The sequence below is a fragment of the Aplidium turbinatum genome, chromosome 7 (assembly GCF_918807975.1).
Source record: "Aplidium turbinatum chromosome 7, kaAplTurb1.1, whole genome shotgun sequence".
In the NCBI taxonomy this organism is placed as follows: Eukaryota; Metazoa; Chordata; class Ascidiacea; order Aplousobranchia; family Polyclinidae; genus Aplidium; species Aplidium turbinatum.
The window spans coordinates 18,297,138-18,313,058 of record NC_137478.1 but is presented as its reverse complement, the minus strand read 5'-3'; the positions used below and the strand labels follow the sequence as shown (position 1 = coordinate 18,313,058).

Below are 15,921 nucleotides of genomic sequence, written 5' to 3'. Positions count from 1 at the left end.
CAGAGCTATTCAAAATATTCGGCTTTATTTGTTAAAGATTCCTTTTCAGTCAAAACCACACAAATTTGATTTTACAAAAGGCGATGCAAGATTGAACGAAATTCATCAAAAGAAAATTTATTTTCTTTAACATTAATACATTAGAGTTAGATAATACCTCGGAAGGAATGGGTGAAGCTCAATCGCCTGCGGACTGGGGTAGGCCATTTCAATAATAACATGTTTCAATGGAGCCTCGACGATTCATCATCTTGTGCATGTAACTCAGATTCTCAGACTGCACACCACATTATTACCATTGTTTTATATATCGACCCCAGGATAACCCCAGGATAGATAGACCCCAGGATAGATATGTGGACCTCACAACACTCGATGAACACACTACACACAATCTATTTGCTGCTGCGCTTGGATGTAACAACGTGATCTGCGGCGGCCTCAAATGCAAGAAGAATTAGATAATATAAATTGGGTTATATTTATCATATTAGATATTATATGTATTGCACATGGAATTGCATTACACATTAATCCACGCCTGTGTTTTCAAAGTTTTTCAGATTATTTAATTTTTGATTGTTTGTAATCCAAAATAATACTATCTAGGCTACACCTAACAACATACCATGAAATTTTTTTTCCACACTTGTTATATTATTGTCTACTAGAACAAATGAAGTAACTTCATTGACCTTTAAACCTTTCAAGGTTTTGCTACCTTTTCCTGTTCATTAACGTGCTGGCAGGTATATATCGATTTTATGTATCGATATCGAGTTAGTATCTTTTTCGTCCCGGACACGTTAACGACGAAAAATAAAATGATTGATGATTGATTGACCTTGATTACTCCAGCCGCAGGCTGTCACCTGCATAAAAATAGGCTACAAGTGCAATGCCAATAAAGTTGCGAAATAATAGGCAGCTTAATTGTGCAGCCTGATCGACTTTTTCACCGGAGCACTATGCTATTTTTTTGCTCTACCCTGTAAGAAATGCATCATTATTAAGCTGGTACGCTTTATAGGAGTCTCTACACAGCAACTACAAGTCACAGTTATAATTCACTCTGTAACAAAAGCATTGTTACAAACTCAAAAACAGATCTTTGTGCAGAAAAATTGTTTTTCCATTAAAAAAAAATAAGTAGGCCTATTAGACTTATTCTTTCGGTGTGACTTGAGCGCACAGCAGGTTATTTTCATTTATGCAGTCGTAAGCAACCTGACGGCTAATAAGAAATACTTTAGCCCGCGTTGTTTCAAACATTGCATCAAAAAAGTAGATATAGGTTAGTATAGCCTACTGCAACTGGCCTACCGCTCGTTCTTTATTTTTGTCAAATTTAAGTTGTTTTCGTTTTATGTTTTGTAGGTTGTGACAACGTTGCTAATACTTTGACTACAGAAGGTAACGCTGAAGAATCTTCCGTTGAAAGAGAACAATAGCCTACTCGTCTCAACTAGTAGCAAAAAATGGACCTAAAGCCAATCCAAGAGCATTCTGTCATTAAATCTACTCCTTTCACTCAAAAATCTTTATCTCATGCTTTCTTTCGGCTTCCAAAACCAAGGAGCTCTATCACTTTAAGAGAAATGCGGACCATTCCCCGTCGGGTAAGCCATAGACAACATGATCCAAATAATCAAATATTGCAGCTATGTCATTGAACCTTATTGTAGACTATACGAGTATACGTGCAGCTGGGAATAACAGCCAAGTCCGTGGGCAAGCAATCCCCTGTGGCGCAGTTTACTGCAGCTCAAAGTAGGCTGTTCGTATTTATTCTGTCTGCCACACTTGAGTGCTTTGGTATCGCCGACTGTATCATCCTGGCATGATCAGCCCTATAATTTTTCTGCCACCTTTGTCGATATCCGTCAATCTCGATGGAATGCAGTCAAAGACGTCCGAAATTCTCACCAACTTGGAAGTTCGATTCCCGCTCAAGACACATGGATATGCAGAACAAGGGATACCCAACAAGGGTGAAACTCGAGTATGACGTCTTATTCGATCTGGGTTTTAATACTTAATCATATTTGGGATAGGGATATAGATAAACTTTTTAACGTATAAGCAGGTGATATGCTGGTACCCTCATAATGCTACCGTCTGTCTTTGTGATGTATGTCCATGCGTTTGGCATGCGATGGAAAGACATACATGCAGCTGTTTGTTTATTGGAATTTCATTCAGTTCAGATTTTTTCTTTTTTTGCAAGTGGTTTACTTAGTTTGTAAAAAAAAGGAAGGCCACAGCATAAAATTAAATCGCTAATCTCGTCATCCCCTTTCTACTGTCGTATCAGCTAGCGAATGAAAAGTTAACTGCACAAAAGTAATAAATAAATTCTTTTATAAATAATAATTGATAATAAGAGAGCGGGTTGACGCAACAAACGAAATAATGAGTGAATCTCTCAAGATGTCACATTTCGATGGTGGCTCTGTTCGCTTTGTGCCAACATTATCCTTTGATCAAAAGTCTCGTACTTTGTCATGACTTCAACATCACTGTAATGTTTGAAAGCGTCAACACAGCGCCTTTAATTTAAAAGACGTCTTTTATTGTACCACTTACTTGCGATTGGTATTTTCATTCACATCTTGTCTGTCGTCAGCAAAAACGCCAATGCTGTGTTGGCCACAACCAGTTGGCAGTTCAGGAGAAAGCATTCAAGTAGCCTACCGTATTTCATTCCTCTGTTTGACGCCGAAAAGTTTTTGGTAGGTGAGAAAGCATATTTTGGAGAGGATGGCTCGGAGAGACAATTAAACCGTAAATTGAGTTAATTGTAGAAATTAAGAACAGGTTTAAGAAAGGAAAAATTTAATGCTGAATTAAAATCAAGAATGGCATAACAGACGAGGTTGTCTGTGTGAACATTCCTCAATGCATGGCTACCCCCAAGGTTACAAAGACTAACGTTTTGTTAAATCAGCACTAATTGCTACAACTGATTGCATCTTTTCATAACAATGTTATGGTTTATTGGGCCTTTTGGGCCTAGGGCCTTTTAGCGACAAGGCTCATTTTAATTTTGTATCAGATTTACGATGTCATCACATTATTATTCGGCTTATACTTACTGCGTTATACAAGAAAGAACACACTCGGTACGTACCGTTTTTAAAGTCTTCGGTATCACCCGACCTACAATTGATCTCTGATGTAATCAGATCAGGCCACAATGCACACACGTTGACGGGTGTGTCATTCGTCTTATGTCAGTTTCAAAGTAGTTCCATGGATTTTAGAATTTCCGTCACCCACTACTGTCACCCACGCACCCACGCAACACTACTGCGTTTGCAAGTGGAAAGAAAAGACAGGCATGCTTCTAGGCTGCATCAAATTTATCTTCTTTTCCAATAAACCGATTCAAATATAATGATGTAGTTTGTAGGCCAACCATTTGCTTTAAGCAGCCGTTTCTGTTTCTATGTAGTGATAAAGCGCTGTCGCGCATATTTAAACATTCAATCTGTGCTTAGACCAGGTGTTTGGACTTTGGAGACTTCTGTAGAAGCCCCTATAATATTTTCAATCAAAAGTTACAAGAAAACAGGAAAGCCTTTTTTTATTAAAGTAATGAACTAACTTTGTTAAAATATGAGAACTCTCATTTGCTTTTATTCTACGAGTCAAATTTGTTCTGGATTACAACTTATGTTGTTGAACGAGAAGTCTCATTTTTGTTGAACTTTTGCAGTTAAAACTTAGAAATTTCGTGACGTAATCGATAAATACTATGACGTCGGCTCAGTTTTGTAAAACGAGTGAAGAAGAGTCAAGAGCGTTTACTAAACCATATTCAACGTATTCAAAAGTACAGGTGATTGGGGTAAAGTGATCAATAGCCTAAATACTACGATATTTTTATCACTTACTAACTGCCGGACAAAGGCCAAAGAGTTTCGAAGATCACTTTGGGAAAAGATTTTCGTTAAAGCTTCCAATTTGGTGTAACGCCAGGTCACTCACAGACCGTCACCATATACACTCTACAGTCACTAAACAAAAAGCTAACATCTCACGTCGCCTAGCTGAGACGTTTGGCAAGCATAACTTGGGGTGCAGGTGCTAATACTTTGCGCACTGCAACCCTGGCTTTGGTCCACTCCACCGCTGAATACTGCTCCACTACCTCGTGCTGCAGTGCCCATACCAGGCTCATCCAGCGGCCAATCAACGACGCATTGCGTATAGTATGATTGGATGCCTGCTCCTTACTAAAACAGAGCCCTTATCGATCCTTGCAGCCGCAGGCATCCAACCTGCGGAAGAACAAACTTCGTCGACCGTCGTCGTTCTTGAATGCCCCATTTACAAATAGAATGCAAAGTGGCAAAATTAAAAATGACCACAGTAAAAATTTACAAAATTGCTACGAATTTTATGTTATAGCAGACACATAGCAGGCATGTAGCAGGCACATAGCAGGCATATAGCAGGCTCATACTTTTATTTAAAGCCCTATCTGAAAGTTGAGTTGACAATTAACATACACATCTATTGCAACACTTTAAAGTCAATTAGCCCGAGCTTTATCAGACGCAACTAATTAAGTGACTTATACAATTAACGAAAACTTCAGAGCAGCCCTAAGCGCCAGTCAGCCGTTGACAAAGTTGGGTGTAAACAGTTTACTATACTTGTAATTACGGTAAGGTATTTTCCATAAACCTAAAATATACTTGTAATCAAGTTATTTTAGGTTTATGTAAATGCATGCCATCTACTTTAGTAATAGCGGCTAGACTGCACCGTAAGCGTGTTTGTAATCTGCAGGTCGCTGCAGAAGATGAGGTATATTGACCAATCAGAAGGTCATATTTTAAACTAGCTAAAAAAAAAATTCGCCGGGAAATGACTTTGAGATCAGGTTTCTCACAACTCGCAACATCATTTGTCAAAATCGAACTTGGGAAGAATCAGAAGGCGAGTTTTGAAAAAAAATCAACAAAAGTTTAGTAAACAAGGTTTGCATACAAAGTTTTGAATCCGCGTTAAATCCTGCTTTTTGATTGGTCAAAACACCTCATCTGCTGCAGCGACCTGCAGATTACAAACACGCTTACGGTGCAGTCTAGCCGCTATTACTAAAGTAGATGGCATGCATTTACATAAACCTAAAATAACTTACTCAGCATTCTCAGGGAAGCTTGTGAACCAGATTTAAAGTTTTTGCTTCTCGGACTTTGGAAGTCGCTGGTGTAAGTTAATTTATTATATAATAATTCTATTATATTGTGCAGGGCAGAAACACTGCTCAAGACACATTTACGGCTCCAGTGAGCGGAAGAGAATGGTGGAGGGTGGCTCTCAAGGTTGGTGTAGCTTCGTTGTCCAGAAATAGTATTTTCAACATTTGCTTGTTATCTAGCAATCAGTTCTTTGTTGCTCATAAGTGGAGCTATTTTTATCTAGACTAATATTAGACTTTTCTATTTATGGACTTTTAACTATATAGCCTGCTGACATCAAGTTTCGCTATGGCTTTACGTTTTAATGTAGCCAGTAAGCTACGCTATAGAAGTTGATTGACTAATAGCTCTGTACTCAGTCCAATCTTCGCCTGAAGCAAACTGCGCATCAACGCGGGTCGTCTGCCTCCATGAGTCACGGTTCTAAACAAGCCATCGGCATGGTGATCTGCCTCGTTTTATTTTTCCGTTGACTTTACCTTTCATGCAGATTTTGCTGACTCCGTATTTTGATCTTTTAGTATGGCCGAACATTTTTAGAACTTTTGATTTTATTGTTGTTGCATCTGGGTGTAGCTTTGTTATAGTCTTCTATTAGGTCTTCTATTTTCATGTGGTCAAGTAGCTTTTTGTTGGTGATGTTTCTTATGATGTGATTTTGGAAAGTGGTGAGTTTTTTTCATTGTTATTGACATCCTATTTACGCATTCTAGATTGTATAGCACGACAAGTAAAACAAACGTGTTGAAAATTGTTGATTTTAATTTAATTGGGAAGCTATTGTAGGTCAAAATCTTTCCATTCTTCTCAAATGCTGCCCACTGTAGGAAGTATTTTTGTCACACATTTCTGTGATCGCTTGTCACATTGTTGTACATGACATTCGCAAGCCCCACACCGAGGCTAATCGATGTTGATTTTGCTTACCAAATTTTGGACTGAAAATAGGACTGAAAAACCTGACGCCATTTTATGAGATTACAATGAAGGAATAATACCGTATCATCTACGCCGGGCTACTAAACTGGCGGATCGCGGTCCGAATCCGGACCTTCTGGGTGTTGATGGTGGACCTTGAGCTTGTGGAAGAATAACCTCATTGCCACGTTTCAGGGCTTCTTTAAACAGATTTCTACTGGGAGGAAGCAATTTTTACTGTGATTATTCTAGTTGCTGGGGGGCTTCGACCCTCAGACTCCCCAACACTTTCTCAGAAATCCAAGTCGAGTAACATTTTACCTAAAAAAGTGGTTTGGTACAGATAGGTTAGCTTTCGTGGTTGCGTGTGAAATTACTTATTCACCGGACCGCCAAAAATATTCAACTTGTCAAACTGGACCTTTGTTAACATTAATTGAGTAACCCTGATCTATGCTCTGGTTCAACGCCTATGTGCAAACGTTTGTTCACTGTGTGCCGCAATAATAACAATGACTGTTGTAATATTATTTTAGTTATATCTTTCCGTTCATTTGTTTCAAGCTATTTTGTGAGATAGCCTGCAGTCAGTGGAGTACGCAGGTGGGAGGAGAGGTATTGGGCTTGGCCTCCCGTTATAAGATACTGTTTTCCAAACATTATTTTATCGAAGCATGTATTAAACTTTTTGGTTTTGTCATCTTTTCCTTTTGTTGGTTCCAAATTTGTGTGGTTATTTTATCGTTTAGGCTAAATGTTTGCTCCAGCAATGAAAAATAAAATTGAATAATACTCGAGGTAATGCAAATTTTTAATTTAACTATTCTCCTCCAAGCAGGTTATCTTTACATTGTAATGTTATTAGTTCTGAACAGTGTTTGGTTTTCAACCTTTCTACGAGCAATAATCTTATTCTGTCGCAAAAATCATACAACTACTTTTCGATTACCATCGAAGGAGGCGTAATAAGGAATTAGAATTATGTTTATCTTTCATCATCATCATCATTATGTGCCGTCTCCGAGCTAAACGTTGGCTGCCAATTGCTTCCACGCATCACGTTCTTCCGCTACTCTTTTTACTTCTTTGATGCTTGATAAGTTATAGCCCACTGTTTCAGGCTACATCATCTCCCCAAGTTTGTCTACTTCTTTCCATGCATCTCTTTTATTACACCATACCTTCAATAATCAATTAATGTAGCTGTCCTGCCTATCCTCTCAAAATACGTTGCGTAAGCTTCATCGTTTGTTTTGCTAAGTCGTTTGCCCTTTGTCGTTTGCCCTATCTTACAGTCCAATTCTTTTTCTAATTGCTTCGTTTGTAATGTATTTTTTTATATGATAATTTTAATATCCTCTGTAGCACCAGAGTTGAAAAGCATTATTTTTTGTGAATTTTTTGTTGTTGGTTCAATTTTTACTTCCGTATCACATAACTAGATTGATATAAATAACATTGATGCGTTCTACTGGTGCAAATTAAGCTAAACTATCACAGGATGTATAAAGTGACAATCTGCCTTTATTCCGACGTTTCGTCAATCAGACACGATTGACTTCTTCAGGGGGCTAGACCAAGTAGTGACTAGCATGGCAAAACACAGGGCCATGTTGCTGAAATCAACTAAACATGCAAAATGAAAATTCAACTTCTAGACAAAAATTATCGAGCGCAAAGTTTGAACTAAAAAAAGGGGGGTTTAAATGTTAAATCAACAAGAAACTTAAATAACGGCAGAAAAGAGAGCAAACGGCATAAGTCATGATGAATCGAATTGTGTACGCACTACAGCACAGTTTACCACCAGCATGAAAACAATTTAAAAAAAGTCAAATAAGCACTTACAATAGTTTTTTGTAGATAGCAGGAAAAGAGATGCCATCATTACGATTCATTACATGAGGCTTTTGAATGATAAACCAACTTTCAGAAAACATTCGCTTTTTATAATCTTTTTCAACTTTTAGAATTTTAGAATTGCTCAAAGTTATTTTATGATCTGAAGTTATGGCATGCATGCATGGATGCAAGGAGCAGATTGTTCCGGGCGTTGATGTTTGAAAGCTCTTTTGTGTTCATTAATGCGAGATTTAAGATCTCGTTTTGTTTGGTCATTATAAATAAAATTGCAATCATCACAAGATTCTTGGTAGGCTACACTAAACCTAAAATTTCGCTTTGTTTCAAGGAGTCTTTTAAAGACGGCAAAAATTTACTTATTGTCAAGAAAGGTTTCAAAGCGACTTTTACACCAATTTCATTTAAGATACGCCGATTTGTTTGTTTGTTTGTTTGTTTATCTTTATCCTGCATTGCGGGAAAGCGGACTTGAGCGCTATGCATCGGTGTACGCCTTCCGACGTACACCTGACTCACGCTGCAGCCGACGGCAATGTCTGTTTCCGGTTGTCTACTTTACTTATGAATTAAATTTGGTACTACCCATTACTCGAAAATCGATCACTGGGTAGAGGCAATTATCGTAAAGTTTCTTGCCCAGAGAAACAACAGCAAGTGCGGGTGGCTGGAGTCGAACATGCAGGCTTTCGACTGTGAGCCCAACGCGCTAACCACTCAGAAATTACCTTAACATAAGATAAAGAAACAATAGACTTATACTGGGTAGGTGGAAGTACTAAAATTTTAGGTTTTCGTTGGCAAGCATGCTTTCTTGGAAATCCATTGAGGCGCAAAGTATTGTGTAATGCTTTGCTCTGTCGTGAATGTTTATGCGGATCTGCGACATGTGCGTCCATGTGGTCATACAAAGTTTTAGCTACAGTAAGTTTTTGATGTTTGGATGTTGTGAATTAAAATTTAAATATCTGTCAGTGTGTGAGTTTTTTTTTTGAAAATGGTAGTAGTTAACGTGTTTGTGGCATTGTGACGAATAACTAAAACCGCAGCATTTTTTTTTTGGATGTAGAACTTTTTTCTTAGAAGTGTCTTAATTTGAGGCCCGAGGATCCCATTAGCACCGGGCCTAAGCTGTTTTCCCAACAACCCGGCGCATGATGTAGCCTAAGTAGTTTACTTGTGAAGCAAACAGAACTTTGTGTTCGGTGAGAAAGACCAAGATTTGTCATGTTGAGCGAGGGCTATTCCAATCAGCAGACGCTCGTCATTTTTAACATTCTTAATCGGCCAAGCTCAGCACATAATTTTCGTAAAAACTGGCGTGAAAATAAAACATTAGTCTAATACTCTAACTAACGTTAAGATTAGATGCGTTCCATAAAAAAATGCCAGACCAAAGATATTGCCTACGTTATGGCATGATTTGTGCCTTTGTAATAAACTGCACAAAAGTTATGCTAAAGTTCACTGAACGAATTATTTCGCACCATCACTATGATCATCATTAAAATATTCAAATCAGAGGCGTATAGAAGCCGAAGATTTGGAATGTTTGGAAGCAGGAGTTCTGAGTTTCTGCTGGAGTCGAGCTAGAGTGGGAGTATGAAATTAAAAAAAAAGCAGATACCGAATTTGAACCGGAGTATGATTTTTGGTCAGTTAATAATTTTAGCGTACAAATATTAAAATCGCATTTGGAACAGCTGATATTTTTGTGTATTTTTAGGTTTTATTTTCACATCAGTAATTTTTCATTTAAAAATATACTTTTTTGTCATGACAAGGGATAGGGAAGGTATAAGTCTTATAATAATAATAAGACATGAATTATAGTTTGCGGTTTGAAGTCGCAGTGGAGTTTGGAGTCACAGACTTCGGAGTCGAGGTGGAACAGGAGTCCAGAAAACCTGATTCTGTACCTTCTTCGTCGTATGAGCTGTTCTTCTGGACTATATGTTTGGGCATGATGTCATCAGCCACTCGACAGTCTCGTCATCCAGGGCCTTCAGTCCAGGCGCTCCATGTGGTGGTTGATGGATTGGGCAGTCATGGACGACATGATCTACTGTCTGGTCTGTGGCGCCACACTCGCATCCCGGTGAGGGAGCCAGGCCCCATTTGCACATGTCTGAACGAAAGCGACCGACGCCGGTTCGTAGGCGGTTAAGCCGGACCCACGCAAGTCTTGCGAGGGACATTCCCGGAGGGTGGGGATCGACGTCGGGTAGGAAATCACGGAGTCGGGAGGTGTTGTTTTGCCACTCCATGTTCCATGTGTAGTTCGTCCAGTGTGCCGCACTTATTCCAAGATCTTCAACGTTGTTCAGAAGCTGTCGTGCGGCGGGCACAAATGGGCGTCTTGATTTCAGTCGCTGCTGTCCTCCAGGTAGGCGCTGGAATGTACTGTGGAGGAGGTGGTCGGGGTCTAGTGCGCGACGAGCAAGGGAAATCATGGCTCCTTTACGGCGAAGCTCAGCAGGTTGGATGCCTGCAAGGATGGGAAGGCAGTCCGTTGGAGTGGGACGCAGGCATCCAGTCACAGTGCGTAGTGCGTCATTGATGGCGGTGTCAATGTGGCGGGTGTGAGAGCTGCGGCACCACACTGGTGCGCAGTACTCAGCGGTAGAATGGACAAGGGCCAAGGTAGCTGTGCGAAGGGTTTTCGCATCAGCTCCCCACCCGGAACCCGCCAGCCGCCTCAAAAGTGCAACGCGCGCGGATAGTTTTTTGCGCAGTGACTCCAGGTGTCGTCGGTACGTGAGTGACCTGTCCAGGGTTACGCCGAGGTAGGTGGGTTCGGCGCAGTAGGGGAGGTGTTCGTCATCGGTGGTAATGTTGATCTCACGTTTTGCTTCCTTGTTGTTTAGGTGGAAGGCCGCCGACACTGTCTTTGCCTTGCTGAGCTGTAGCTTCCATTTCTGGAGATATGTTGATATAGTTGACATGTCCTGGCTTAGGTTCCTCTCCATTGACTGCCAATCTCCGGCTGGATGCAGGAGAGCCAGATCGTCTGCATAAGCATACTTCCTGGAGATGGTGTCAGGCAGGTCATAGATGTAAGTGTTAAAGAGGAGGGGAGCCAGGACAGAGCCCTGTGGGACACCGTTCCTGAGTCGACGTAGTCTACTTCGTCGGCCGCTACCGGTGGAAAGGGTAAAGCTGCGGTTTTGCACAAGTTCCATAATCATATGGACCATGTGCCTGTCAGGAAGGAGACGGAGTAGTTTGCAGGTAAGGCCGCTGTGCCATACAGTGTCGTAGGCAGCCGTGAGATCGACAAACACGGCGCCAGCCTTCTTTTTTGCCGAGAAGCTGTCCTCGATGTCTTGGGTCATCAGAGTGACCTGGTCTACAGTTGATCTTCCGTGGCGAAAGCCGGCTTGTTCCCGAGGGAGCTGAGGGTCTATTATCGGTTCGACACGGGCGTAGATAAGTCTTTCGAGTATCTTGAAGGGGATACAGAGCAGAGAGATGGGACGATAGCTCTTCGGATCCCCTGGGGGCTTCTTCGGCTTTGGGACTGCAACCACTAGGGCTCTTCTCCAGATTCTTGGGATGCGCAGGTGACGCAAGCAGCAGGAAAGGAATTCTTTTAACCAGGACCTCATAGAGGGGGCAGCTTGGAGTATTAGTTCCGGGCATAGGTGGTCAAGGCCCGGGGATTTGCCTGGCTTTAGGTGCTGGAGGGCGGAGGCAAATTCTTCTGGGGTAAACTCACCAGAGATGTTGCCCTCGACAGGTGTTGGGACCTTCCAGAGGTCCGTCATTTCCTTGAGGACGGACTTGTCTGATTCACGGTCTCTCGTTCTGTGCACTCCATTTTTCACAAGTTGTGAGGCGATGGCATTTGCTGAAATGGGGCATTGGCGACGAGAGGCACGTGATCTGCCAGTGAGGTTGTTGAGTGTACTCCAAGCTGTGCGGCTGGAGTGCGTGAAGTCGATTGAGTCTATGGCTTCTGTCCAGCGCTTCTTCCTCTTTGAATCCAATCCTGCCAGCAGGGCTGTTGCTGAGTTGGTGGTGGCGGTACCCTGGGGGGAACGGAGGAAGTCGCGGTAAAGCCTGTCGCACTCCACATCCCAGCAAGGTATGTAGTTTTTCCGTCGACCTCGCGGGATGGAGTCTTTTGCCGCAGATATGATTGCATCACAGAAGTCCTGGTAGGCTTCATCCACTTTGATGGTGTGTGGGGTTGGGAGGTACTGAGTAGCTTCGTTTGTGAGGAAGCTGTAGTATTCCCAATCGGCCTTTCTGAAGTTCCATCGCTTGACAGGCTTGCTCGGAATAGGTGTGGCAAGCAAGGGGGCCGTGATTAGCGAGGGTCGGTGTTGAGACCTTGGGAACTTCTCTAACACACGTCTGTCCGGCTGGCGATCATCGGGGTCATCACTTGCGAAGGCCAGGTCTGGGTTCGTGCCAGTGTTCCAACGACCGGAGTGGAAGCTCGGTGCGCCCTTAGGATCGTATAAGAGGGCGAGGTTGTTGTTGGTTGCCCAAGCGGCCAGACTATCTCCGTCGTTGTTGATGGAGTTGTACCCCCAGTCAGTGTGGTGGCAGTTAAAATCGCCAGCGTAGAGGCTGGGGTGGGGGAACACTGGGATGGCTGTTGATGTTATCCGCGAAGGTGGGGGCTTGTAGACATTGACGATGTTGTAGCCTGCTACATCTACACAAAGCCACTCGATCTCCGATTGAGCTTGGGATTGGTCAACCAAGGACCAGCTCAGCCGGTCATGGACAAACGTGGCGAGGCCGTGCTTCCTGCTGCAGGTTGCGCCTGCGAGTGTGAAGTTGGTTATTACCAACTTATCCACAGATGTACAGTGAGTCTCCCGGAGGAGGATGATGAGGGCTTGATGCTTGGTGGCCAGGTGCTCGATGATGTTGAGCTTGCTGGCCGTGATGCCCTCGGTGTTCAGCTGCAGTACGGTGGGTCGTCGGTACTTTTCGACAGTGCGAGCACTGCCGTGCCCTGAAAAGGGCATTTTCCTACCCACCCTGCGCTGAACAGTCTCATTAGCTCTTGTTTGACAAGCTTCGTTTCGCATACGTATTTTGTATAATTTTGTATGTTACTGACGGGGGGGACCACGTGAAGGTGCTTGTCTTCCTCCCAAATTCAAATTCTGTACCAATGGCATACAATGACCATTTTTTTGAATTTACTTTTTTATAAAGTTTTAATTAAACACATTCCTGATTTGCACAGTGACTTTTTATATCATATCGTATCGGTTTATTTTGATATGACTTGAACAGCTAAGCAAGCTGGAAGTCTTGTGTGTGTTTAACTGTTTACAGTAAGGCCTGTTTCCAAGAAATGGTTACCATACCCCACTGCTCTGTTCAAACGATCAGGAATCATGGTTGTGACTTTAAATGTTATTAGGATTTAAATCACCAATAGTCTTGCGTTATTGTTACTTATTCAATTTAAAGTTATACCTACTTGGTACTCCCGTTTTGTTTTAGCCATATTTTCAACATTTTCAACATTCAGCCATATTTTCAACAGCGCCCCGATAGCTCAATTGGTTAGCGCGTCACTTCTGGAAAGATCAAGCGGCGCTGGTTCGACTCTCGGGGTGTGCGCTTGAGCAACGCACGTTAAGGACTGCTCTCCATTCAGCGGCATCTAATGGATGGAATAGTTCCCCGGCAACAAGACTTCAACAATCGGAAACTTCACTCTGTCAATCTCGGTGACCGGGCCTGCGTCAGTGATCCGAAGCCTCTACAAGTATGCGAAACTGCCATGATTAAGCTCTGCAAGAAGCTTTCCCAGTCCGAGGATAAAGATTCAATCAATAAATCAATCAACATCAATAATTGATTTTGCTTTAATTTTTTATAAGGTTATACCGTTTTTAAGTAGCCTTGTTTGTTCTTTTAGACGACGTTGTCACAAACAAAGCCAAAACAGGTCGTAATTTATTGATATACTCAGATGACACAAACGTAATTACCCTTGCTGACAAGAATAATTAGCATAAACACATTAACTCTGTGGAGGAAATACAATTTAAAAGCTCGACCAAAGCATTTTAAGATTCATTTGTAGTTTTGGTCTGAACTAGCAACAGCACATTGTTAAATTACTCAAAGTCTTGCAGTACTTTCGTCATCAAAATGAAAGAAGTGTCCACAGTTTCTTTGAAAACTTCGCTGCCGTTAATTCGATTGAACTCATCCAACGATTCGCAGTCTCTCGGATACTTGTTCACTGAGTTGTTATATGCGCAAATCATTGACATTGGTATATTTTCCTACTATTTTGTAGTGTTGAGCATTCATGAGACGAAAGTGAGAAGGTCACAGAAGTCTGCAGCCAACGTCTTCAGAAACTAGAAAATAACCAAAGAAAGTTTTAACAATCTACCGAGAGTTTTAAGTTTATTAGCATCAATTGTGTCAACAGGAAGCGCAGTAGTAGGCTAGAGGTTTTAACCAATATTTTGTTGGAAGTCGATTTAGCCTACTTCCGAGTTGTAATGTATTCAGAAATATCAAAGGAGCTCATGTTAATTTGACTTACATATCAATGTACTCTACAATTTGGTCTCGCCAAAGATCTTTTTATATAAACAAATTGATGAAGCATCTGATATCACCATTCACACAATTTGTGAGCAGAGTTTCATTCTTTTCAGCAGCAGGAATTCCATTTGTATATGCAATTCTCACCACGATGTTGATGCGTTTCACGCATGATGGTAGCAATGACTGTTATGTGATTGTGATTGGAGGTATGGAAGTGCGAAAAACCTTGGGTGCTGTTTTAGGAATCAATGCTATTTTATTCCACATTGTCTCTTCTCTCTTGTTCGCTTACCCGATAATTAAGAACAGATCTGGCGTTGGAACCTCAAGCTCAAATGATACAAAATTGTCATCCAAAAAGAAGAGTTTGATGGAAATGGCGAAAAGAAACTTTGTAATTGCTGTTATTAGCGATCTCGTTGATTGTGTTGGAGCTGTCACACTGAGTTTCAAAACACAAAATAATGATTTCTGGATTAACATGTTTTTAAGAGTAACCCTTTTTGTTGAATTCCTTTTGTTACAGTTAGGGAATGCTCAGTGGAAAACCATCCTATTTCCTTGGTATGAATACTGAAATCAGAAGTGGCGGAATAACTTACCTGTCGATGTATCTACTTGAATGTTCGCATCAAGTTATAAACAAACTCATACTTTTTTGTCGTAGCAGTATAATTGGTAGTTAACGTAGCGTATTGTGTATTGTCATTACAGTACTACGAATTTTTTTTATCTATGAAAACAAGAACGTTAATTGAAAGAAAATTCGTGTACAAAGTAGGTGCCAATATGACGTTTGTTGCCAATATGGCAGTTTTCATTATAGGCAGTTTGATCAACGTTTTATTTCAACAATTCGATAGATTTTGAAATAAAAGTCGTTTTGAAAGGCATGTCGGTTCAAGGAACAAGAACTGAAGACGGTTGTAAATAACTCACCAAGCCAACTTTGATACTGTGTTGGCCGTTCCAAATCTGCAATAGTGAAGTGAGGCCAACTGCGAGCCCCTTTACATATTTTTGTGGAAGTGAGCACAAAACGATGAATAAATATATTGTGCTCATTTCCACAGCTCACCGCAGTAGCGTAGCCAGGAATTTTGAAAGGAGGGGGGATTTTGACGACGTGTTCGCCTTAGACGACACCCAGCGGCTGGGGGGCCTCCCCCAGAAAATTTTGAAAAATTACTTTGAATTTGGTGCATTCTGAGAGCATTTTCAACAAAAATGTGGGTATGAATATTCCTGTAAAAAGGTGCTGTCCGGTGGCATAGCAAAAGGATAAGACCCTGTTTTTTTCGGAAATTTTTCGGAAATAAAGCTCAATCTCTATGTTTTCTTGTTGCTAATTCCTGGCTGAGATATTTGTATGTTTGGTATTGGCAAATCT

The 15,921-nt window shown here is 41.3% G+C and overlaps 1 protein-coding gene across 2 annotated transcripts in view; it reads left to right on the top strand.

The window, feature by feature from the left end:
- The first annotated feature begins 1,405 nt into the window (after window positions 1–1,405).
- LOC145774236 (protein STPG4-like) overlaps window positions 1,406–15,921 on the top strand; it is a 35,530-nt gene continuing 21,014 nt past the window's right edge. The window contains exons 1-2 of one of the 2 annotated variants that reach the window (XM_082585417.1): window positions 1,406–1,619; window positions 5,265–5,336. In XM_082585417.1, the coding sequence (XP_082441543.1) occupies window positions 1,479–1,619; window positions 5,265–5,336 (213 nt within the window). In that variant the 5' untranslated portion in view covers window positions 1,406–1,478. Of the gene's footprint in view, window positions 1,620–3,724; window positions 3,842–5,264; window positions 5,337–15,921 lie in introns of those variants that run through there. The other variant, XM_082585418.1, reaches the window with a different exon arrangement.